General features: G+C 44.3%; 1 protein-coding gene across 1 annotated transcript in view; it reads right to left on the bottom strand.

The window, feature by feature from the left end:
• Window positions 1-275: 275 nt before the first annotated feature.
• The window catches only part of LOC123485662 (bifunctional heparan sulfate N-deacetylase/N-sulfotransferase 1-like), a 33,770-nt gene continuing 7,037 nt past the window's right edge, over window positions 276-27,008 (bottom strand). Inside the window, exons 3-9 of the mRNA XM_045216741.1 lie at window positions 22,322-22,409; window positions 21,637-21,791; window positions 18,370-18,555; window positions 11,598-11,726; window positions 11,231-11,413; window positions 9,444-9,540; window positions 276-310 (exon numbers count right to left, since the gene is read on the bottom strand). Coding sequence (XP_045072676.1) covers window positions 276-310; window positions 9,444-9,540; window positions 11,231-11,413; window positions 11,598-11,726; window positions 18,370-18,555; window positions 21,637-21,791; window positions 22,322-22,409 — 873 coding nt within the window. The remainder of the gene's footprint in view (window positions 311-9,443; window positions 9,541-11,230; window positions 11,414-11,597; window positions 11,727-18,369; window positions 18,556-21,636; window positions 21,792-22,321; window positions 22,410-27,008) is intronic.

Genomic DNA, 27,008 nt, shown 5'->3' with positions numbered 1-27,008 from the left:
GCCAATAATACTAACTGAATATGTTTTAAAACTGGGCAACTCAGTTGGTTTAATATACTATAAAAGCATGGTGGTTTACAGGACAATGTGTCTCCATTCATTCATGCTGCCCAAAATCACCGAATTTGTAAGTGTTGGAGAAGGATTTCCCAATGACTGGTGACAATGAATATGTTAGGGTAGGACGGGGAATCACATACCAGTCGATGCCTCTGTGTGTTGTGCCATTAAGAATTGGATCTCCTCAAAGGTCTCCTTGCTGGGGTAGTTACTGGTCAGATCATCATCCAGGACATCGGGGCTGTGGTGCCTGCACAGAACCACGTTTTCGTTAGTATTGCTCATACTAATATCAAAATGTAGATAGCTACTATTAGGTGATGCAAATATAGATTTAATATAAATATACAATTTGATGTAAATGCTAAACGTGCATATTTCTGGTAATTACTATTTACTACATCTCATGTGCCAAAGCTTTAAATAGCAATAAAGACCAAAACACTCAACTAAGTTAGAGATCAAGTGACAGTTAAAGAGGGGTGGTGGATGTAAAGTTGACCAGACACCGTTGATCGGCCACTGATTATATCGGGATATTGCCTTTTCTAGTCTATCGCCTATCGGCCCCTTCTCTAACTGCTTTGCCCGATACCCTCCACATATCAAACCTGCTGCTATGCCGGCCCCCCACTCCCCCTGACTTACAATGCCCAGCAGCAGAAGTCATCTCATTCTCCAACAGAAAGGTGTAGATGTTAGGATAATCAGAGGTCACCAGTGCAACATAGCTTCAGCGTGTATTCTAGAAAGATGTGTGGCATCGAGTAATTGTCTCTGCCCCCTCCCAGTTGGGGGGGTGGCCAGGCTCTACAGCAAGTCTCCACTCAATCGCTGGTTGAAAATGTTTTCTGCCCCTCCCAAAAATAGATTTGTAGATATTGGCCCTCTTTCTGGACTCACCCACAAACAGGACCAAGCCTACTGTGATGAGGACACTCCATCCCTGCTGGAGGGGTGCTCTCATCTTATCTACCAACCTAGGGCTCTCACTCCCTCTGCCCCACAGTGTAGGGTGCAGGCCGGGCAGCAGGCTGTTAGCCAACCTGCCAGCTTAGTGGAGTCTGCCAATAGCACAGTCGTGTAGTCAGCTCAGCCATACCATTAGACTGTGTCTGTGCCTCGACCTAGGTTGGGCAAAACTAAACATGGCGGTTTCACCTTAGCAATCTTATTAGATAAAACCTCCTCCATTCCTGCCATTATTGAAAGAGATCGTCATACCTCACATCTCAAAATAGGGTTACTTAATGTTAATCCCTCACTTCAAAGGCAGTCATAGTCAATAACTAATCACTGATCATAATCTTGATGTGATTAGCCTGCTACATGGCTTAACTATAATTTCTGTGTTAAATGGGCCTCACCTCCTGGTTACACTTCCATATTCTCATCCCAAAGGCGGAGGTGTTGCTAACATTTCGTAGCAAATTTCAATTTACAAAAAAAAATGGCGTTTTCGTCTTTTGAGCTTCTAGTCATGAAATCTATGCACCTACTCAATCACTTTTTATAGCTACTGTTTACAGGCCTCCTGAGCCATATACAGCTTCCTCTCTGAGTTTCCTATTCCTATCAACCTTGTAGTCCTAGCAGATCATATTCTAATTTTTGGTGATTTTAATATTCACTGGAGGTCCACACCCACTCCAAAAAGTCTTCGGAGCCATCATCGACTCAGTGGGTTTTGTCCAACATGTCTCTGGACCTACTCACTGCCACAGTCATACTCTGACCTAGTTTTGTCCCATGAATATGTTGTAATCTTAATGTTTTCCCACAATCCTGACTATCACCACCATTTTTTACGTTTGCAATCCAACAAATAATCTGCTCAACCCCAACCAAGGAGCATCAAAAGTCGTGCTATAAATTCTCAGACAACACAAAATTCCTTGATCCCTTCCAGACTCCTTCTGCCTACCCAATCAAGGACAAAATCGTTAACCACTTAGCTGAGACTCATTTACCTTCCAATACGATGCAGTTGCACCCCTAAAAGCAAAAACATTTTCATAACTAGCTCCCTGGTATACAGAAAATACCGGCTTTGAAGCAAGCTTCCGGGAATTGGAGCGAAATGGCTCCACACCAAACTGGAAGTCTTCCGACTAGCTTGAAAACGTCGTGCAGTACCGGGCCCTCACTGCTGCTCATCATCCTACTTTTCCAACTAATCGAGGAAAATAAAAATCCAAAATTTCTTTTTATCTGTTGCAAAGCTAACTAAAACGCATTCCCCAAGGGGGATGGCTTTCACTTCAGCATAATAAATTCATGAACTTCTTTGAGGAAAAGATCTACCATTAGAAACAAATTCACTCCTCTTTGAATCTCGTATTCCTCCAGAGCTTAGCTGTCCTGATCTGCACAGCTCTCCGAGGGCCTGGGATCGGGAGAGACACTTGGTGTTTTAGTACTATATCTCTTGACACAATGATAATAATCATGCCTCTAAACCTTCAAGCTGCATACTGATCCTATTCCTACTAAACTCTGACTGCTTCCTGTGCTTGCCCTCCTATGTTACATAATAAACAGCTCTCTATCCACCGGATGTGTACCAAACTCACTAAAAGTGGCAGTGATAAAGCCTCTCTTAAAAAGCCAAACCTTGACCCGGAAAAATATAAAAACTATCGCCTATCTCAGATCTTCCATTCCTCTCAAAAAATTTTTAGAAAAAGCTGTTGCCCAACCTTCACTCCTTTCTAAACAAACAATTATCAAATGCTTCCAGTCTGGTTTTGGAGCCCCATCATAGCACTAGACTGCACTTGTGAAGGTGGTAAATGACCTTTTAATGGCGTCAGACCGGGCTCTGCATCTGTCCTCGTGCTACTAACCTTAGTGCTGCCTTTGACACTCTCATCACCACATTCTTTTGGAGAGACTGGAAACCCAATTGGTCTCGGACAAGTTCTGGCCTGGTTTAGATCTTACTGTCGGAAAGATATCGTTTGTCTCTGTGAATGGTCTGTCCTCCACAAATCAACTGTCATTTCGGTGTTCCTAGTTCCTTTTAACCACTATTGTTTTTCACTATATATTTTACCTCTTGGGGATGTTATTCGAAAACATAATGTTAACTTTCACTGCTATGCGGATACACACAGCTGTACATTTCAATGAAACATGGTGAAGCCCCAAAATTGCCCTCGCTAAACCCTGTGTTTCAGACATAAGGGAGTGGATGGCTGAAAACTTTCTACTTTTAAACTCGGACAAAACAGAGATGCTTGTTCTAGGTCCCAAGAAACAAAGAGATCTTCTGTTAAATCTGACAATTCATCTTGATGTTTGAATTCTCATAACTGTGAAGGACCTCGGCGTTACTCTTGACCCTGATCTCTCTTTTGGCGGACATATCAAACTGTTTCAACAGCTTTTTTCCATCTACGTAACATTGCAAAAATCAAAATTTTCTGTCCAAAAAATATGCAAAAAATTAATCCATTTTGTTACTTCTAGGTTAACTACTGCAATGCTCTACTTTCCGTCTACCCATAAAGCACTAATAAACTTCAGTTAGTGCTAAATACGGCTGCTAAATCCTGCTAGAACCAAGAAATTTATCATATTACTCCAGTGCTACTTCCCTACACTGGCTTCCTGTTAAGCAAGGGCTGATTTCAAGGTTTTACTGTTAACCTATAAACGTTACATGGGCTTGCTCCTACCTATCTTTCCGAGTTGGTCCTGCCTCATACCATCTGCCTTCACCCTAGCCTCCTAATTGTCCCTAAATTTCTAAGCAAACACGGCGCTTTCTCCTATAATCTCCATTTTTTATGAACAGTTTGCCTACCCATGTGGAACGCAACTCGGTCTCAACCTTTAAGTCTTTACTGAAGACTTATCTCTTCAGTAGGTCATATGATTGAGTGTAGTCTGGCCCAGGAGTGTGAAGGTGAACGGAAAGGCTCTGGAGCAACGAACAGCCCTTGCTGTCTCTGCCAGGCGGTTCCCCTCTCTCCACTGGGGTTCTCTGCCTCTAACCCTGTTACAGGGGCTGAGTCACTGGCTTGCTGGTGCTCTTTCATGCCGTCCCTAGGAGGGTTGCGTCACTTGAGTGGGTTGAGTTACTGACGTGATCTTCCTGTCTGGGTTGGCGCCCCCTTGGTTTGTGCTGTGGTGGAGACCTCTGTGGCTATACTCGGCCTTGTCTCAGGATTGTAAGTTGGTGGTTGAGGATATCCCTCTGGTGGTGCGGGGCCTGTGCTTTGGCAGAGTGGGTGGGGTTATATCCTTCCTGTTTGGCCCTGTCCGGTTTTCTTCGGATGGGGCCACAGTGTTCTCCGGACCGCTCCTTCTCCAGCCTCCAGTATTTATGCTGCAGTAGTGTATGTGTCGGGGGGCTGGGGTTAGTTGGTTATACCTGGAGTACTTCTCCTGTCTTATCCAGTGTCCTGTGTGAATTTAAGTATGCTCTCTCTAATTCTCTCGTTCTCTCTTTCTCTCTGAGAACCTGAGCCCTAGGACCATACGTCAGGACTACCGGGCATGCTGACACCTTGCTGTCCCCAGTCCCCTGGCCTTGCTGCTATTCCAGTTTCAACTGTTCTGCCTGCTTCCGAAACCCCTACCTGTCCCAGACCTGCTGTTTTCAACTCTTAATGATCGGCTGAAAAGCCAACTGAGAGACCTGAGCCCTAGGACCATCGTCGGGACTCCGCCGTGGTGACTCCTTGCTGTCCCCAGTCCGCCTGGCCTTGCTGCTGTTCCAGTTTCAACTGTTCTGCCTGCGGTTATGGAACCCCTACCTGTCCCAGACCTGCTGTTTTCAACTCTTAATGATCGGCTATGAAAAGCCAACTGAGATTTATTCTGATTATTTTTGACCATGCTTGTCACTTATGAACATTTTTGAACATCTTGGCATGGTTCTGTTATAATCTCCACCCGGCACAGCCAGAAGAGGACTGGCCACCCCTCATAGCCTGGTTCCTCTCTAGGTTTCTTCCTAGGTTTTGGCCTTTCTAGGGAGTTTTTCCTAGCCACCGTGCTTCTACACCTGCATTACTAGCTGTTTGGGGTTTTAGGCTGGGTTTCTGTACAGCACTTCGAGATATTAGCTGATGTAAGAAGGGCTATATAAAATAAAATTGATTGATTGATTGATAGTATTGAGAAACGGTTGAATTGACACAGAGACCAACATTTAACTCCTGTTGTAAATATTAGTTTAATTCACTAATAATAAGGCTTGTGTCGACGTGCATGCAATAAGCTAGTTAGCTATGCAGATAGCTATGTGACCCGTTAGCAAATATAAGGATAACTAACCCTTTCATCTGTTGGTGTTAGCTAGCTAGCTAGCTATATTAGCTACTATGCTAGCTAGCTGGCTAGATAAACATGGTGCTAAGATATCAGATAAGAGCTAATTGCCCATGTAGCTAGCTAACGTTAGCTAGTCATCATTTTGAACATGCACAATTTTCGGCTACGAGCCATCTGACTTGCGGTGTAACGTTAGCTATTTACTGGTGTGCTGATCTGACCAGCCACAATCATATCCGTAAATTGACAGTTGATAGTCGGATTAGATGATTTCCGTAAATTGACAGTTGATAGTCGGATTAGATGATTTTAAAATGCCTAAATATTGGTAAACATGAATATAAACTAAACTTATTTGCAAATGATCTCCTGATATACCTGATCAATATTGAAAACCCAATGCCCGCCTTGCTAAAAATATTTTCAGAATGCCCTATAATCTCAGGATATAAAATGAACATGGAAAAAAACAAAATAATGGCAATAGGAAAAATAATAACTCATGATCTACAGCAATTCTTTAAGTGGACCACAACAAATATAAAATACTTAGGATGCTTAATAAGTAACAACAAATAACAAGTTTATAAAGATAACATAATCCCATTATCAACAATATGAAAGCAGATCTAATTAAATACAACAATTTTCCCATAAATCTTACAAGTAGAATAAACCTTTTCAAAATGGCATGGCTCCAAATGTTACTTATTTATTTCTCAGTAATACCAACTACCCCACCGAAGACATTGTTTTAAGAAAGTATACTCGGTCATAACAGACTTTATATGGGCAAATAAAACTGATAGAATAAAAATCTTCCAGAGGGTGGTTTTAACCTTCCAGACTAGGAATTGTTTCAACTCGCCAACCAGGGCTTTTACTTGCGACATACACGGAGTAACCAAAATATTAAGAACACCTTGAGTCACTCCCTCCCCCCTTTGCCCTCAGAACAGACTCAATTTGTCAGGGCATGGATGCTACAAGGTGTTGAAAGCATTCCACAGGGATGCTGGCCCATGTTGACTCCAATGCTTCCCACAGTTGTGTCAAGTTGGCTGAATGTCCTTTGGGTGGTGGACCATTCTTGCTACACACAAGAAACGGTTGAGCTTGAAAAACTCTGCAACGTTGCAGTTCATGACCCAACCGGTGCGCCTAGCCCCTACTACCCATACCCCGTTGAAAGGCACTTCAATCTTTTGTCTTGCCCATTCACCCTCTGAATGGCACACACACAATCCATGTCTCAATTGTTTCAAGGCTTTAAAATCCTTCTCTAACCTGTCTCCTCCCCTTCATCTACACTGATTGAAGTAGATTTAACAAGTGACATCAATAAGGGATCATAGCTTTCACCTGGATTCACCTGGTCAGTCTGTGTCCTAATGTTTTGTCCACTCAGTGTAGTTAAATGCACTAAAGCAGAACAATTGGTACATATTGAAGATGCAAATTCTCATCCCCAGAATCTTTTCACATGTCTAAAGATGAAGCTAAGAACATTAACTTCATAGTTAAGAACACTATAACTACATGGAAGTAAATGAAACGGATTCTACAAGAACCAATATCACTCCCTAAAAACACAACCCTATGGAACAATCCTTGGATAGCTTTTCAGAATTCACAGATACATTGGTCCACATGGAAAACTAAAGGCATAGAAACTGTAAATTACTTGGTAACAGGAAATACATTTATTTCCGTGACAGAATTATAAAGCAATTTTGGACTGACCAATATTTTCAAATACATGCAACTTAAAAGTTTTATATCAAGAAATGTCTATTTGAAATCTTTTTAACTTGACTGGCCTGTACAGAGCCCTGACCTCAATCCCATCGAACACCTTTGGGATGAATTTGAACGCTGGCTGCGAGCCAGGCCTAATCGCACAACATCCGTGCCAGACCTCACTAATTCTTGTGGCTGAATGGAAGCAAGTCCCCGCAGCAATGTTCCAACATCTAGTGGAAAGCCTTCCCAGAAGAGTGGAGGCTGTTATAGCAGCAAAGGGGGGACCAACTCCATATTAATGGCCATGATTTTGGAATGTGATGTTCGACGGGCAGGTGTCCACATACTTTTGGCCATGTAGTGTAAGTCCCAAATTGAAGGCAATCAGATATTTGTCATCTGTTGCACCATAGACTCCACTGATCAGCCAAAACAAGCTCAACTCAATATATACACACACACTCATATTGAATATGCATTCACCTGTATTGTGAGTAGGCTATGCCATCTTAATTGACTTAGTTTATCAAGAGATTTACCATTCAAATAACATTACCACCAATGTGTTACGTAGTTAGATTGATAAAAACAAAAGTCAATGCATTGTTTCATTTTAAAATTGATACAAAAATTGGGAAATTTGTCATAAAAAATGTCAAATTTTATGATATTGAATATCAGCCTAAACTATTGGCCATCGGCCTCCATGACCCTCCAAAATCTTGTCTGTCACTAGTTGACAGACAAGATGGCTGACGTGACTATAGTGAATGTTGGTGCAATTAGGTCATTAAAATGTGGAAGTGTGTAAATTTACTCTCAGCCCCAACCCCCTAATCCATTTTTATTGAAACGATTAACAGGGCCATTTTACAGCACTCTCAGAAGGAGGGCTATCACTCCCTTAAGACCTATTCAAGAAGTTTAATTAGGCTACGCAGTAAACCTGGAATTCCCATTTACTTGGGAGCAGTCAAGGTTACAATAAAACCCAGTGACTGCCTGCCTGCCTGCCTACGGTGAACCTATAAATGAAATAAAGTGTGTGACACTCTGTAAATGGCTGCTCAGCTGCCAATAACCCATCCCTTCTCTCCAGGCTGTCAATAAACAGAGGTTCAAGGCTGCTCCATGCCAGGCAGAGAATAACTTCTCCTCCTGGTGCAGTGGATCTAGGACTGTGAGCCACACCCTGGTGTCCGTGTCCGAGAGAGCCGGGGCAGTTCGGAACAGTTTGTGCATATATTATAACATTTTGTGACGTTTTCGTTCATTTAGATTTTGGCAAGGTTTTTTTCCCCAGCTGTTCGTGCACACAACATTTATTCTCGAGGCAAGCCAAAGTTGGTAGCCGAAGTCTACGCCCCTTTGTCTGTGATTGGTCAACAGTAGGGATTCTTCAATGAAGTGTTTGTTGTCATTCAACAAGAGACGGCTCATTTTCATGCACGTTTTTTTCACTTGAGAAACACGGCACCAAACATCTTAGTTAGATATAGAATTGCGCGACTCTGCAAAAAACGTCAATTTATGACAGATTAATTCTGACTATTTGGAGGAAGTGTATACTGGCTAAGGCATCTCTAGATGGACAAAAAGTACTATTGACACTTTTTTTCTCGTTTTTTTAAGCGTAGGTCTTCTAAGGGAGTAGGCTAGGCGCTTGCCGAACCGAAGCATGCCGACGCCTTAACTGGGGCATAAGTTGTGTCCCAAATGGGACACTATTCCCTATTTAGGAAAAGTAGTACACTATAAAGGGAATAGGGTACCATTTGGGACACAGACATACAGTATCTATAACCCCCTAGCAAAGTGGTGTTCAACATTTTTCAGTAGGGGGGACACCATTTTTTTCGGCAGAATTTCTAGACACCCAATTTTTTCACAAGAATTTCTCACGACCACACCCAAAATATGACACAATCTTAAAATTGGTACATTTTTACATCAACACCTTAAATGTATTAAACCTTAAATTTAATACATTTTCATCTCTTATCAAAATGAAAAGAAACAAAGAAATACATTTACTCAATAACATTTTATTTTTCAAATTAGCCTTCTCAAAAACATTTGTACTGTATATTTTCACATACAATATACAGTTTGAATACACTTAATTTTTGTCCCCCCCCCACGTTACATTTGTTTTATTTTGAATTTTGCCGACCCTACTGCAGTTCCTCCAACTTTGAATACCACTGCCCTAGCACCTGGGATGAGCTCAGGTCATGTCTCTGTCGCTAGGTTCAAACTTGCCATTGCTGTGAGTGTAGTTGCATCACTGAACTCAGGTAATCTTGTTTATGAAATGTTAGTTTTTTTGTACAATATGATATTTGTTTACGGCTCACCTGTCTTCTGTGGTCCAATGATGAGTAGCTTAGGGAATCGGTCGCATGTCTTCTCTTTGGACCAGATGTCTTTGTGCCTTTTGTCCTCACAGGGGTCCTGTAGGGACATGGTGGGCAGAATTAGTTCACCTGGAAGTTCCGTTCAGTAAACATGGAAGGAACGTATGCCTCAGGATGAGCTGCCATAGGTACGACTTGCCCCACCAGTTCAGAATATATAGCATTATTCTCTCCCTTCCACACAACACACTTCAGTATCATATCTAGCGGCAGTCTGTTTGTAATTAAAGTCTACCACTGACTTGGCCAGGGGACTTGTTACTGTGGTAAAGCAGTGAGGCCTGTGGGGGGCAGTGAGGCCTGTGGGGGCAGTGAGGCCAGTGTACTAACATGTGGCACAACGGTTACAGGCAACCGTATCCACCCTGTGGGACCAACAATGTGCCAAGGGGAGGGGTGCTTTTAATTCAGCTCAAATTAACCCAACCAGTCTAGTCTAACAGAGCTTTGGGGGAGCAGACTCAAACATTTGGTTTCTAATTCACCCCTTGCTCAGTTATGCTTGTACAAGAAGGGACTAAGGAAAGAACCCGTAATCAGCATCAGGCAGGCTGCCCATTGCTCTTCCTGAGTGGTAAAAGCCTTCAGTGTCACCATGTGGAAGAGTGTTCAGAGCAGCCCTGCAAGTCCAGCATCTGCCAACTGCCCTAAATCAATCTGTCTCCTTCCCTCCCCACTGCCATCTGCCTCATGGGTAATGAGGCGACCAAGCGATCATACTAATCCCAATACATATAACACAGTGCTGTGATGATGAGACCTCTGGACCAGGCAGGCACCAGTTTACTCTGATCATCAAAGGGAGCCGGCTGGCACACATTAACTTATACACTCTGTGACAACTCCATATTAACTTCTACACTCTGTGACAACTCTATATTAACTCATACACTCTGTGACAACTCAATATTGACAGTGTGAGGAACTGCCAAGATGGCAGTTGGACGTCTTAGGGAAAGAAACCGGTCTTCTTTCTGTGTTGATGGGAAACAGTGTTAGAGTGGCAGCAGAAGCACCACAAAACCACAGTTCAAAGAGCCAGCCTCTCATAGCTGTTACCCAAATAAGACTTGCACTGTGGGAAGCAATGGAGTCTGAATCAAAAGGACTTGCACTGTAAGAAGCAATGGAGTCTGAGTCAAAAGGACTTGCACTGTAGGAAGCAATGGAGTCTGAGTCAAAAGGACTTGCACTGTAGGAAGCAATGGAGTCTGAATCAAAAGGACTTGCACTGTAGGAAGAAATGGAGTCAAAATGCAAAGTCTCTAGCTCCCGTCTACCTTCTCTAAAATGACAGCCTGGTTTATGATAGTCCCCGAGTTCCACACACCCAATGGTTTCTAATAATAATAATAATAATAATAATATGCCATTTAGCAGACGCTTTTATCCAAAGCGACTTACAGTCTTGTGTGCATACATTTTTACGTATGGGTAGTCCCGGGGATCGAACCCCCTATCCTGGCGTTACAAGCGCCATGCTCTACCAATTGAGCTACAGAGGACCACAGTTATATTAGTCCCCGAGTTCCACACACCCAATGGTTTATGATAGTCCCCGAGTTCCACACACCCAATGGTTTATGATAGTCCCCGAGTTCCACACACCCAATGGTTTATGATAGTCCCCGAGTTCCACACACCCAATGGTTTATGATAGTCCCCGAGTTCCACACACCCAGTGACCCACAGCTCCCATGGCCTCTCACACACACACACGCATGCACCTGCCAGATGGGGTCCCTCTCCTCGGGGAAGATCTGGAAGTAGCGCTGAGCCAGCTGCACAGGCGCCAGGGTCTGCAGCCGCAGGTTGGTCCACCTCTGGAGGAACTTCACCAGGTTCTTAAAGGTGTACAGACCCAGACGGTCGTTCCCGTAGTTGGACAGGTGGGTCATGAAGATGCTGATCTGTGAGAAAGGAATGAACACAGAAAAATGTTCAGAGAAAAAACACCTAGTCGGCTCCGCACTGTCTGAAATGTCACTTCCAACAACTGTTGCAAAAAATTAATTTCAGGGGGGAAAAAAGGGTTAAAGCAACCATATAGCATTCCTCTCCTGATGCTAGTCCTGGAGATGTGTCAGGTCTCACCGGGTTGAGGAGCACCGTGAGGAAGAGCTCCCCTCCGTTAATGAGTTTGTCCAGCTCCTTGGGTCCTCCAGGATACTCGTTGTAGAAGATGGTGTGAGTAAACAGGCCACACGTCTGCCTGGGCAGCACCTACAGTACATAACACACTTCATATTACATATCAACACATGTGGGGAGTGGAGATTCCCAGTAAACAACTCATCAAATACACAAACGTCCAAACACGGTCACTCGGTCATAAATGCTCGGTGACACTCTATGATGAACACTCTTTATTCCGATGCGCTGTTTCCACTTCACTGACAGCTCAGGCGATTAAATATAATTATCCCCGTAAACTAGAGATCACACTGTGGAGAATAAAATGTGACACAACTCTCTGTAGTCTGTCAGCGAACCCATTGCTCGAGCCAAACATAAAGCCTCTGTCCTAACATAGTTGAAACACAATACAACAACACACAATCGATTTGCATCTGAGCACACAATCACAGGAGCAGAACGATCTGTTTAGCTTACAGTGCCTTTGGAAAATATTCAGACCCCTTGACTTTTTCCACATTTTGTTACGTTACAGCCTTATTCTAAAATGGATTAAATAAATGTTTTCCCACATCAATTTCCACAGAATACCCCATAATGACAAAGCAAAAACAGGTTTGTAGAAATGTTTGCAAACGTATTGTGACGTCACGAGAGGCTACACAGCTTTCAGCGGGATTGCTCAAGTAGTGCAAGGAGACCAGGTTCAACCAAAACAAGGATTTTATTAAAGGTCTTGGGAAACTAACGAAAGTATAACACAATACTGTTCTCTGGTGGCTCTTAAGGGTTAACAGTTCAGGGATGTCTCTTCCACATCCAAAATCATACCTCTCCCTCGCTCAAATAACTTTTCCCCAGTCTTACTGTCTTCCACGTTGCAGCTAGTAGCCAACCCATCAAAACGTCCTTCCAAATGTCCCACACGTATTTCCACAGGTGCATATATCCAAAGGTGAGTATTTCCCAAAGGTAAGTATCTCCAAATCCTTATATTCCTCATGGAAGTGGACGTGCAGCACTCTTGTCCTCCAGAGAGCCCAGCTTGGAGACTGTGTCTCTTCCCTTCCCAAACCTTCAGCTCATCAGCTCCTCATTTGTTTCAGCTGCGTGGGAAGATTGGCCATAGAGGGGTGGAGTTCCCGACCATACCAGCAGATGGAGCCATAGCTGTCTGGGTTTGCAGCCACCTCAGGGGGATGCAACGTCCCTCCAGGACACAGCCTCTCGTGACATCACATCCCCTCCTCGGGACCGAGTCCTCGTCGGTGGGCTGCGAAGAAGGCATCACGCCGGGAGAGGCGTCTGCATTGCCGTGGTGCTTGCCAGCCTGCTCTCTCTCTCCAACTCCTCCACCTCTAGGACCAGGGACTCAGCCTCCTGTTGTCTCTCCTTGAGTTTTCTTACTGAGCGCATCAGCCTTGGTTTTAGCAGAGTTTAGCTTCTGTTGAGCAGCTTTCTGTTCCTTCTCTCTCTCTGCCTCCGCATTCTTCATCTTGTTCTCCAACACCTTGTACTTCTCCTCTGCCTTCTTCTGGACCTCCTTACTACTCCAGGGTCTCCTCACACTCCTCGATGGTCCTGCGCAGCCTCTCCAGCTCCTCCTGTTGCTTATGGAAGGAGCTCTGTTGGAGTTTAGCCTGGAGGATATCTAACTCTTCTGTCTTCATGTCTAACTGTTGCTTTAACAAACGATACCTCTCAGCGGTCCCCTTCAGACCAGACAGTTCTTTGTCCAGATTCTGTAGCTCCGTCTCTGTGTCGGTCTGGGCACCTGCCATCCCTATCAGAGCCCGGGCGGGAGTGAGTTCGGAGGATTGCACGGGAGCCTTCCCAGGATGAGTCTTGCCTCTCCGTTTCCGAGGTACTCGGGTTATCCTCTCCTGAGACTCTCTCCAGAGTGGGTAAAGGCTGGGCAGTCTCGTCCAATTAGGACAGGGACGGGGGAGAATCAACCACCCCACACCGTCGTGTGTATGGTTCCCCGTGTGCTGGTCATTGTAAGTTCAGTAATGGGGTATTCTCTGGTGTCCCCATGGACACAGGAAACTGGGAGGACTTTCCCCGGGGGTCAGACACCTTGGGCCCACCAAATCCTTACGCACCAGGGTGGCCCGGCTACCAGAATCCAGTAAGGCCTCCACATCATGGTGATTCACAGTTACCGGGCAGGTGGGGTCGATCTGGGCCGCCATCTCGACTCCCAAGAGCGAGGCAACCCGGTGTGTGGGTGCTGAGCTGGAGGACTCCGCAGTGGGCATAGGTTCATCGGCTGGTTTCCCACACTGCCAGGAGATATGTCCCATCTCCCCACACCGGTAACACTGCTCGAGTTTCCCCCTCCTGGTGTACTCTTCTTGGACCCGCCTGGTTTCTGGCTCCCCCTTGGAGCCGGGATAAATCCTGACGTGGCTGGGTTCGAGACCCTTGGGGTCCTTTGGACGGGTCCTTCCCCATTTGTGGTGGGGGCCGCACTCCTGGGGTCTTTTCAGGGAAGCATTCCAGCATCTCCGCTGTGGCCTGGTACTTTTCCACAGCTTCCACGGTCAGATCGCCGTGGTCAGGCCTGTTGACTGATGAACCGTTTTTGCCTCATAAGGCAGGGCGCGTGGGTAACGATCCACCACAGCGCCTCCACCACCGCCGCTGCTGTATTCCTCTGCGGATCAGCCATTTCCTTGCGATTCGGACAAGTTCATGCATCTGCGCCCGAGGAGGATTGGTCTGGTTGGAAGGTCCAACTGTGAAAGCGCTGAGCCATACCAAATTTTGTGAGTCCATATCTGCTGAGGATCTCAGACTTCGGGGCATCATAGTCAGTAACCTGGTCAGGGCCCAGGTCCCGGACAGCATTCAGCGCTTCCCGGTTAGAAAGGGGGGCTAACAGACCAACCCACTGTTGCTTGGGCCAGGCTTCCCTAGTGGCCGTGGCCTCAAATGCATGCAGGTATACCTCAATGTCATCGGTAGCTCCCATCTTAGATATAAAGTCACTTGCCTTTATTGGGCGGGTATTTTGGACAACCATCTGTCTCTGCAACTGCAATTCCTCTGCCTTCAGAAGGTTGGCTTTCTTTTGCTCCTCCAAGAGAGCCCGGTTGCTCCATCTGGGCTTGCTGGCCAGCAACAAGGGCTTTCAATATGTCCTCCATTTCAGTCGGCGGGAGCCTACGGCCAACTTGGAAAACTGGGTGATCAAACCTTCGGTATCCTCCTCTGACATGCACTATTAACAGCGCGTGCCCGTATTCTCCACCATCTGTGACGTCACGAGAGGCTACACAGCTTTCAGCGGGATTGCTCAAGTAGTGCAAGGAGACCAGGTTCAACCAAAACAAGGATTTTATTAAAGGTCTTGGGAAACTATCGAAAGTATAACACAATACTGTTCTCTGGTGGCTCTTAAGGGTTAACAGTTCAGGGATGTCTCTTCCACATCCAAAATCATCTACCTCTCCCTCGCTCAAATAACTTTTCCCCAGTCTTACTGTCTTCCACGTTGCAGCTATGGCCAACCCAGCAAAACGTCCTTCCAAATGTCCCACACGTATTTCCACAGGTGCATATATCCAAAGGTGAATTTCCCAAAGGTAAGTATCTCCAAATCCTTATATTCCTCATGGAAGTGGCGTGCAGCACTCTTGTCCTCCGAGAGCCCAGCTTGGAGACTGTGTCTCTTCCCTTCCCAAACCTTCAGCTCATCAGCTCCTCATTTGTTTCAGCTGCGTGGGAAGATTGGCCATAGAGGGTGGAGTTCCCGACCATACCAGCAGATGGAGCCATAGCTGTCTGGGTTTGCAGCCACCTCAGGGGGATGTAACGTCCCTCCAGGACACAGCCTCTCGTGACATCACAGTATTAAAAATAACAACCAGAAATACCTTATTTACATAAGTATTCAGACCCTTTGCTTTGAGACTCGAAATTCATCCTTGAGATGTTTCTAAAACTTGCAGTCCACCTGTGGTAAATTAAATTGATTGGACATGATTTGGAAAGGCACACACCTGTCTATATAAGGTCCCACAGTTGACAGTGCATGTCAGAGCAAAAACCAAGACATGAGGTTGAAGGATTTGTCTGTAGAGCTCCAAGAAAGGATTGTGTTGAGATCTGGGGAATGGTACAAAAACATTTCTGCATCATTGAAGGTCCCCAGGAAGACAGTGGCCTCCATCATTCTTAAATGGAAGAAGTTTGGAACCACCAAGACTCTTCCTAAAGCTGGCCGGCCGCTCGCCCAAACTGAGAAATCGGGGGAGAAGGGCCTTGGCAGGGAGGTGACCAAGAACCCGATGGTCACTCTGACTGAGCTCCAGACTTCCTCTGTGGAGGGGGCGGCAGGTAGCTTAGTGGGTAAGAGCGTTGTGCCAGTAACCGAAAGGTTGCTGGTTCTAATCCCAGAGCCGCCCCCTCCACAGAGGAAGTCTGGAGCTCTGTCAGAGTGACCATCGGGTTCTTGGTCACCTCCCCTCCGAGCCGACTAGGTAAAAAATCTGTCGATGTGCCCTTAAGCAAGGCACTTAACCCTAATTGCTCTTGTAAGTCACTCTGGATAAGAGTGTCTGCTAAATGACTAAAATCTAAAATGTTAAAAATGAGATGGGAGAACCTTCCAGAAGGACAACCATCTCTGCAGCACTCCACCAATCAGTCCTTTATGGTAGAGTGGCCAGAAGGACATCACTCCTGAGTAAAAGGCACATGACAGCCCGCTTCGAGTTTGCCAAAAGGCACCTAAAGGACTCTCAGACCATGAGAAACAAGATTCTCTGGTCTGATGAAACCAAGATTGAACTCTTTGGCCTGAATGCCAAGCGTCACATCTGGAGAAAAACTGGCACCCTCCCTAAGGTGAAGCATGGTGGTGGCAGCATCATGTTGCGGGGATGTTTTTCAGCGGCAGGGACTGGGAGACTAGTCAGGATCGAGGGAAAGATGAACGGAGCAAAGTACAGAGAGATCATTGATGAAAACCTGCTCCAGAGCGCTCAGGACCTCACACTGGGGCGAAGGTTTACCTTCCAACAGGACAACGACCCTAAGTACACAGCCAAGACAACGCAGGAGTGGCTTCGGGACAAGTCTCTGAATGTCCTTGAGTGGCCCAGCCAGAGCCCGGACTTGAACCCGATCGAACATCTCTGGAGAGACCTGAAAATAGCTGTGCAGCGACACTCCCCTTCCGACCTGACAGAGCTTGAGAGTATCTGCAGAGAAGAATGGGAGAAACTCCCCAAATATAGGTGTGCCAAGCTTGTAGCGTCATACCCAAGAAGACCCGAGGCTGTAATCTCTTTATAATACTTTACTTTACTGTATATCAGGCTGTGATGTTAGCTAGCTACACGGTGTATCCATCAGGCTGTGATGTTAGCTAGCTACACAGTGTATCCATCAGGCTGTGATGTTAGCTAGCTACACGGTGTATCCATCAGGCTGTGATGTTAGCTAGCTACACGGTGTATCCATCAGGCTGTGATGTTAGCTAGCTACACGGTGTATCCATCAGGCTGTGATGTTAGCTAGCTAGGGCTGGGGGTAGAAATACCAGCTAAGTACTGAGATGCTTAGGAAGAGAAGGTAAGGGAAGGCTGGATACAGACTGAAGCTCCCAGGCTTTTCTCTCTCCGCTTTTTAAACCCCCGAGCGTGTCATGGCTAACGGGCGTCACAGACTGCTGATTAAGGGGAAAAGAGGGAGTGGAAGAAGAGAGAAAAACCCCCAAGAGAGTCTCTGTTCCCAGTGAATATTTCACAGGGACGTGTTGAGATCGGAATTAACATCTCAGTGACAATATCACACTCCTCCACCAGAAAATAAATAAATAACTGAAAACTGTTGGGTCTAGAAAAGGAGCATTCTACTAGGATTATGGGGCAAAATCACAACATAGTTTGTACATGAATAAAATATAAATGTCTTTAAGCTCTAAAACGTACGAGACATTTTAGCATACATTTCTTACAGAGGCAAGCTGTTTACGTCCAGGCAAGCTGTTGTTTATGTCCAGGCAAGCTGTTGTTTATGTCCAGGCCAAGCAAACAGACTTAAAATTACACTTTGGAAAGATACTGTACATAAATCAGCATTGACAGACTGATTAACATTCGTCTCAAAATGTGAATGTTCTCCTCCTCACATCACAAGCCAGCAGTTGTCTTTGTCGATTTTGCCAGGGTTGTCATCGGCGGTGAGATTGTCTTGTTTAGAGTGCTAAACATAGCAATTTCCATAATGATCATTCACACTACTCCATCGGTCTGTCAGCTTGCTTTATTCCCTGGAGGGTGGGGGGGGAGGATAGAGAGCGAGAGACACTGGCTGAGAGGGGCAGTGAAAAGACCACACCATCAGGGCACGGCAGCACGGCTACTTCAGCACTACTGATGATTTCCTTCACTCTACTCAGCGCGTTGTTCCCAAGAGCTAAACTAACATGTTAAAAGCACACCAAAAAACAAAGATTTGTCCATTCAAAGGCACACACAAGGATTGTAACACCAAGCACTTCCCAGAAGCCAAAGGTGTTAAAAACGTATATGTTTACACTCTAACCAGAGTAAATACATCAAACAGCCTAATTGAATACTTCTACTTAAATTATTGAGCACAAAACCAGGACTGAAAATATCAACTAAGATTTAGTTTCAAGAATTGCTCGTTTACACGTACAGTAGAACCTAGTGTGTGTGTGTGAGGATAGGGGGTGATCAGGGTGATTCCTTACACTGATGCCACTGTGGTAGAAGCCTCGTCTGAAGCGGGCAGGTTTGAGGTGGGGGTACTCCTCCGTGCTGGTCACCTTGATGCCCCACACCTTCTTCCAAGCGTCGTACAGCTGGACGTGGACGGGGTACACCCCAGAGTGGTGGGGAGCCACCGCGTAGCCCATGTTGGTGGGGATGCCATGCTCCTGGAGGGGAGACAACCAGTGGATTCAACACATTGTTAGGATTTAAATCACCCTTGCTATTAATATATACAGCACCAGTCAAAAGTTTGGACACACCTGCTCATTCCAGGGTTTTTCTTTATTTTTACTATTTTCTACATTGTAGAATAATAGTGAAGACATCAAAATTATGAAATAACACACATGGAATCATGTAGTAAGATTTGAGATTCTTCAAAGTAGCCACCCTTTGTGCACACTCTTCATGAGGGGGTATACAGAAGATAGCCCTATTATGGCAAGAACAGCTCAAATAAGCAAAGAGAAACGACAGTCCATCATTACTTTAAGACATGAAGGTCAGTCAATCCAGAAAACTTTAAGAACTTTTAAAGTTTCTTCAAGTGCAGTTGCAAAAACCATCAAGCGCTACGATTAAACTGGCTCTCATGAGGACCGCCACAGGAAAGGAAGACCCAGAGTTACCTCTGCTGCAGAGGATAAGTTCATTAGAGTTAACTGCACCTCAGATTGGAGCCCAAATAAATGCTTCACAGAGTTCAAGTAATAGACACATCTCAACATCAACTGATCATAAGAGACTGTGTGAAATTTCTGCAAAGAAACCACTACTAAAGGACACCAATAAGAAGAAGAGACTTGCTTGGGCCAAGAAACACGAGCAATGGACATTAGACCGGTGGAAATCTGTCCTTTGGTCTGATGAGTCCATATTTGAGATTTTTGGTTCCAACCGCTGTGTCTTTGTGAGACGCAGAGGAGATGAACGAATGATCTCCGCATGTGTGGTTCCTACCGTGAAGCATGGAGGTTTGATGGTGACACTGTTGGTGATTTATTTAGAATTCAAGGCACACTTAACCAGCATGACTACCACAGCATTCTGCAGCGATACACCATCCCATCTGGTTTGCGCTTAGTGTGACTATCATTTGTTTTTCAACAGGACAACAACCCAAAAAACACATCCAGGCTGTGTAAGGGCTATTTGACCAAGGAGAGTGATGGAGTGCTGCATCAGATGACCTGGCCTCCACAATCACCCGACCTCAACCCAATTGAGATGGTTTGGGATGAGTTGGACCGCAGAGTGAAGGAAAAGCAGCCAACAAGTGCTCAGCATATGTGGAAACTCCTTCAAGACTGTTGGAAAAGCATTCCTCATGAAGCTGGTTGAGAGACTGCCAAGAGTGTGTAGAGCTGCCATCAAGGCAAAGGGTGGCTACTTTGAAGAATCTCAAATATAAAATATATTTTCATTTGTTTAACACTTGTTTGGTTACTACATGACTCCATGTGGTTTTCATAGTTTTGATGTCTTCACTATTATTCTACAATGTAGAAAATAGTAAAAATAAAGAAAAACCCTGGAATGAGGTGTGTCCAAACTTTTGACTGGTACTGTGTGTATACACACACACACACACACACACACACACACACACACACACACACACACACACACACACACAGTGGCTTGCTTAAGTATTCACCCCCCTTGGCATTTTTCCTATTTTGTTGCTTTACAACCTGGAATTAAAATTGATTTTTGGGGGGTTTGTATGATTTGATTTAAACAACATGCCTACCACTTTGAAGATGCAAAATATTTGTTATTGTGAAACAAACAAAAAAACGGAAAACTTGAGCGTGCATAACTATTCACCCCCCCCAAAGTCAATACTTTGTAGAGCCACCTTTTGCAGCAATTACAGTTGCAAGTCTCTTGGGGTGTCTCTATAAGCTTGGCACATCAAGCCACTGAGATTCTTGCCCATTCTTCAAGGCAAAACTGCTCCAGCTCCTTCAAGTTGGATGGGTTCCGCTGGTGTACTGTCATACCACAGATTCTCAATTGGATTGAGGTCTGGGATTTGACTAGGTCATTCCAAGACATTTAAATATTTCTTTAGCAGTATGCTTTAGCAGTATGCTTAGGGTCATTGTCCTGCTGGAAGGTGAACCTCCGTCCCAGTCTCAAATCTCTGGAAGACTGAAACAGGTTTCCCTCAAGAATTTCCATGTATTTAGTGCCATCCATCATTCCTTCAATTCTGACCAGTTTCCCAGTCACTGCCGATGAAAAACATCCCCACAGCATGCTGCCACCACCATGCTCCATGCTTCACTGTGGGGATGATGTTCTCGGGGTGATAAGAGGTGTTGGGTTTGCGCCAGACATAGCGTTTTCCTTGATGGCCAAAAAGCTCAATTTTAGTCTCATCTGACCAGAGTACCTTCTTCCATATGTTTGGGGAGTCTCCCACATGCCTTTTAGCGAACACCAAACGTGTTTGCCTATTCTTTTCTTTAAGCAATGGCTTTTTTCTGGCCACTCTTCCGTAAAGCCCAGTTCTGTGGAGTGTACGGCTTAAAGTGGTCCTATGGACAGATACTCCAATCTCCGCTGTGGAGCTTTGCAGCTCCTTCAGGGTTATCTTTGGTCTCTTTGTTGCCTCTCTGATTAATGTCCTCCTTGCCTGGTCCGTGAGTTTTGGTGGGCGGCCCTCTCTTGGCAGGTTTGTTGTGGTGCCATTTTCTTTCAATTTTTTAATAATGGATTTAATGGTGCTCCGTGGGATGTTCAACCCCGATCTGTAGTTCTCCACAACTTTGTCCCTGACCTGTTTGGAGAGCTCCTTGGTCTTCATGGTGCCGCTTGCTTGGTGGTACCCCTTGCTTAGTGGTGTTGCAGACTCGTGGGGCCTTTCAGAACAGGTGTATATATACACTGAGATCATGTGACACTTAGATTGCACACAGATGGCCTTTATTTAACTAACTACGTGATTTATGAAGGTAATTGGTTGCACCAGATCTTATTTAGGTGTTTCATAGCAAAGGGGGTGAATACATATGCACGCACCACTTTTCCGTTATTTTTTTTTTTAGAATTTTTTGAAACAAGTTATTTTTCATTTCACTTCACCAACATATATTTTTTATAATGTTTCTTTTTTTAAATCAACCATAATTCTAACATTCAAACAGGAATGTAAATTTTTTTTTACAACCACCCAGCTACTAGTACCAGCAGGACCTGAACCCCAGTCAGTGTAGAGCAGGACCCCCACAACCTACCTGTGCAAACCTCCTGTTGAGGAGCATCTGTTCAGCCAGCACTGACTGGTTGTGGAAGAGGTGGGGCTGCATGTGACTCCACATGTGGGGGAACCACCAGAACACCTTCCCATAGGAGAGGAGCAGGTCATCCCCCAGGTCCTCCTCATCCGTACCTGGAAAATAGAGACATGGATGGGGTTGAGCCTCGTCTACACATGGCATGGGCATAGGTGTGTGGTGGTGTTGAAAACCTATAGATATATGTGCTGGGAAAATCTAAAGCAAGTTAATTATATTCATGCAATAATTGATTTGGACATTTGATCGATGCATTTTCTTGGTGAAGTAACTGATGATCTAATCTCAGTTAACCCAGAACTAAAATCACGCGTAATTTGGTCAGATGTTTATGTAGTCTGTCCACAAGAGATTACTGATGACCAAGAGTATTATCTGTGGTCCTGTGTAGCTCAAGTGGTAGAGCACTGCGCTTGTAACGCCAGGGTAGTGGGTTCGATCCCCGGGACCACCCATACGTAAAAATTTATGCGCACATGACTAAGTCGCTTTGGATAAAAGCGTCTGCTAAATGGCATATTATTATTATTATTATTATCTGGACTCAGATTGTTGGTCACGAGACATTGTATTTTATCCCCCTGGGTGTTATAGTCATGCAGTGGGTTTGTTCCAGTCCACCCACCAGTATGGAAGAACTTCCCAGAGAAACCCAGGTTGAAGGTGAAGTTGGGGACGGAGGTTCGTAGGTCATTCTGGGTCTCCAGTAGGGCCTGAACAGAAGAAGGGAGAGGCTGTTAAATACATATACAGTGCCTTCAGAAAGTATTCAGACCCCTTGACTTCTTCCACATGTTGTTACGTTACAGCCTTATTCTAAAATTGATTAAATTGCCCCCCCCCCCATCAATCTACACACAATAACGACAAAGCAAAATCAGGTTTTTAGAAATGTTGGCTAATTTATAATAAAAAATATATATATATGCAGTTGAAGTCGGAAGTTTACATACACCTTAGCCAAATACATTTAAACTCAGTTTTTCACAATTCCTGACATTTAATCCTACTAAAAATTCCCTGTCTTAGGTCAGTTAGGATCACCACTTTATTTTAAGAATGTGAAATGTCAGAATAATAGTAGAGAGAATTAGTTATTTCAGCTTTTATTTCTTTCATCACATTCCCAGTGGGTCAGAAGTTACATACACTCAATTACTATTTGGTAGCATTGCCTTTAAATTGTTTTACTTGGGTCAAACGTTTCAGGTAGCCTTCCACAAGCTTCCCACAATAAGTTGGGTGAATTTTGGCCCATTCCTCCTGACAGAGCTGGTGTAACTAAGTCAGGTTTGTAGGCCTCCTTGCTCGCACACGCTTTTTCAGTTCTGCCCACAGATTTTCTATAAGATTGAGGTCAGGGCTTTGTGATGGCCACTCCAATACCTTGACTTTGTTGTCCTTAAGCCACTTTGCCACAACTTTGGAAGTATGCTTGGGGTCATTGTCCATTTGGAAGACCCGTTTGAGACCAAGCTTTAACTTCCTGACTGATGTCTTGAGATGTTGCTTCAATATATCCACATACGTTTCCTTCCTCATTATGCCATCTATTTTATGAAGTGCAGCAGCCCCTCCTGCAGCAAACACCCCCACAGCATGATGCTGCCACCCCCGTGCTTCACGGTTGGGATGATGTTCTTCGGCTTGCAAGCACCCCCTTTTTCCTCCAAACATAACGATGGTCATTATGGCCAAACAGTTCTATTTTTGTTTCATCAGAACAGAGGACATTTATCCAAAAAGTACGATCTTTAAAATTAAAAAAATATTGTACCTTTATTTAACTAGGCAAGTCAGTTAAGAACACATTTTTATTTACAATGACTGCCTACACCGGCCAAACCCCGACGACGCTTTTGTGTGCCGCCCCTTTGTCCCCATGTGCAGTTGAAAACCATAGTCTGGCTTTTTTATGGCGGTTTTGGAGCAGTGGCTTCTTCCTCGCTGAGCGGCCTTTCAGGTTATTTCGATATAGGACTCGTTTTACTGTGGATATAGATACTTTTGTACCTGTTTCCTCCAGCATCTTCACAAGGTCCTTTGCTGTTGTTCTGGGATTGATTTGCACTTTTCGTACCAAAGTACGTTCATCTCTAGGAGACAGAACGCGTCTCCTTCCTGAGCGGAATGACGGCTGCGTGGTCCCATGGTATTTATACTTGCGTACTATTGTTTGTACAGATGAACGTGGTACCTTCAGGCATTTGGGAATTGCTCCCAAGGATGAACCAGACTTGTGGAGGTCTACAATTTCTTTTCTGAGGTCTTGGCTGATTTCTTTTGATTTTCCCATGATGTCAAGCAAAGAGGCACTGAGTTTGAAGGTAGGCCTTGAAATACAGCCACAGGTACACCTCCAATTGACTCAAATGATGTCAATTAGCCTATCAGAAGCTTCTAAAGCCATGACATCATTTTCTGGAATTTTCCAAGCTGTTTAAAGGCACAGTCAACTTAGTGTATGTAAACTTTTGACCCCCTGGAATTGTGATACAGTGAATTATAAGTGAAATAATCTGTCTGTAAACAATTGTTGGATAAATTACTTGTGTCATGCACAAAGTAGATGTCCTAACCGACTTGCCAAAACTATAGTTTGTTAACAAGAAATTTGTGGAGTGGTTGGAAAACTAGTTTTAATGACTCCAACCTAAGTGTATGTAAACTTCTGACTTCAACTGTATATATATATATATACATATATATACAGTGAGGGAAAAAAGTATTTGATCCCCTGCTGATTTTGTACGTTTGCCCACTGACAAAGACATGATCAGTCTATAATTTTAATGGTAGGTTTATTTGAAAAGTGAGAGACAGAATAACAACAAAAAAATCAAGAAAAACGCATGTCAAAAATTTTATAAATTGATTTTCATTTTAATGAGGGAAATAAGTATTTGACACCTCTGCAAAATATTACTTAGTACTTGGTGGCAAAACCCTTGTTGGCAATCACAGAGGTCAGACGTTTCTTGTAGTTGGCCACCAGTTGGCCACCATTGCACACATCTCAGGAGGGATTTTGTTCCACTCCTCTTTGCAGATCTTCTCCAAGTCATTATGGTTTCGAGGCTGACGTTTGGCAACTCGAACCTTCAGCTCCCTCCACAGATTTTCTACGGGATTAAGGTCTGGGGGCTGGCTAGGCCACTCCAGGACCTTAATGTGCTTCTTCTTGAGCCACTCCATTGTTGCCTTGGCCGGGTGTTTTGGGTCATTGTCATTCTGGAATACTCATCCACAACCCATTTTCAATGCCCTGGTTGAGGGAAAGAGGTTCTCACCCAAGATTTGACGGTACATGGCCCCGTCCATCGTCCCTTTGACGCTGTGAAGTTGTCCTGTCCCCTTAGCAGAAAAACACCCCCAAAGCATAATGTTTCCACCTCCATGTTTGACGGTGGGTATGGTGTTCTTGGGGTCATAGGCAGCATTCCTCCTCCTCCAAACACAACAAGTTGAGTTGATACCAAAGAGCTCGATTTTGGTCTCATCTGACCACAACACTTCCACCCAGTTCTCCTCTAAACCATTCAGATGTTCATTGGCAAACTTCAGCCGGGCCTGTATATGTGCTTTCTTGAGCAGGGGGACCTTGCGGGCGCTGCAGAATTTCAGTCCTTCAATGCGTAGTGTGTTACCAATTGTTTTATTGGTGACTATGGTCCCAGCTGCCTTGAGGTCATTGACAAGATCCTCCCGTGTAGTTCTGGGCTGATTCCTCTCCGTTCTCATGATCATTGCAACTCCACGAGGTGAGACCTTGCATGGAGCCCCAGGCCGAGGGAGATTGACAGGTCTTTTGTGTTTCTTCCATTTGCGAATAATCACACCAACTGTTGTCACCTTCTCACCAAGCTGCTTGGCGATGATCTTGTAGCCCATTCCAGCCTTGTGTAGGTCTATAATCTTGTCCCTGACATCCTTGGAGAGCTCTTTGCCATGGTGGAGAGTTTGGAGTCTGATTGATTGCTTCTGTGGACAGGTGTCTTTTATACAGGTAACAAGCTGAGATTAGGAGCACTCCCTTTAAGAGTGTGCTCCTAATCTCAGCTCGTTACCTGTATAAAAGACACCTGGGAGCCAGAAATCTTTCTGATTGAGAAGGGGTCAAATACTTATTTCCCTCATTAAAATGCAAATCAATTTATAACATTCTTGACATGCATTTTTCTGGATTTTTTTGTTGTTATTCTGTCTCTCACTGTTCAAATAAACCTATCATTAAAATTATAGACTGATAATTTCTTTGTCAGTGGGCAAACGTACAAAATCAGCAGGGGATCAAATACTTTTTTCACCTCACTGTATGCATAAAAGTATATATATATATATATATATATATATATATATAATATATACACACACACACACACATATATATGCAATATATATACACACATATATATATATATACATATATATATATATATATATATATATATACACACACATATATATATATACATATACACACATACATACATACATACAGTGGGGGAAAAAAGTATTTAGTCAGCCACCAATTTTGCAAGTTCTCCCACTTAAAAAGATGAGAGAGGCCTGTAATTTTCATCACACGTACACGTCAACTATGACAGACAAATTGAGAATTTTTTTCTCCAGAAAATCACATTGTAGGATTTTTTATGAATTTATTTGCAAATTATGGTGGAAAATAAGTATTTGGTCACCTACAAACAAGCAAGATTTCTGGCTCTCACAGACCTGTAACTTCTTCTTTAAGAGGCTCCTCTGTCCTCCACTCGTTACCTGTATTAATGGCACCTGTTTGAACTTGTTATCAGTATAAAAGACACCTGTCCACAACCTCAAACAGTCACACTCCAAACTCCACTATGGCCAAGACCAAAGAGCTGTCAAAGGACACCAGAAACAAAATTGTAGACCTGCACCAGGCTGGGAAGACTGAATCTGCAATAGGTAAGCAGCTTGGTTTGAAGAAATCAACTGTGGGAGCAATTATTAGGAAATGGAAGACATACAAGACCACTGATAATCTCCCTCGATCTGGGGCTCCACGCAAGATCTCACCCCGTGGGGTCAAAATGATCACAAGAACGGTGAGCAAAAATCCCAGAACCACACGGGGGGGACCTAGTGAATGACCTGCAGAGAGCTGGGACCAAAGTAACAAAGCCTACCATCAGTAACACACTACGCCGCCAGGGACTCAAATCCTGCAGTGCCAGACGTGTCCCCCCTGCTTAAGCCAGTACATGTCCAGGCCCGTCTGAAGTTTGCTAGAGTGCATTTGGATGATCCAGAAGAGGATTGGGAGAATG

The sequence above is a fragment of the Coregonus clupeaformis genome, unplaced genomic scaffold (genome assembly GCF_020615455.1).
Source record: "Coregonus clupeaformis isolate EN_2021a unplaced genomic scaffold, ASM2061545v1 scaf0785, whole genome shotgun sequence".
In the NCBI taxonomy this organism is placed as follows: domain Eukaryota; kingdom Metazoa; phylum Chordata; class Actinopteri; order Salmoniformes; family Salmonidae; genus Coregonus; species Coregonus clupeaformis.
The sequence above is the reverse complement of the archived record's forward strand: the minus strand, read 5'-3'. Positions and strand labels throughout refer to the sequence as shown.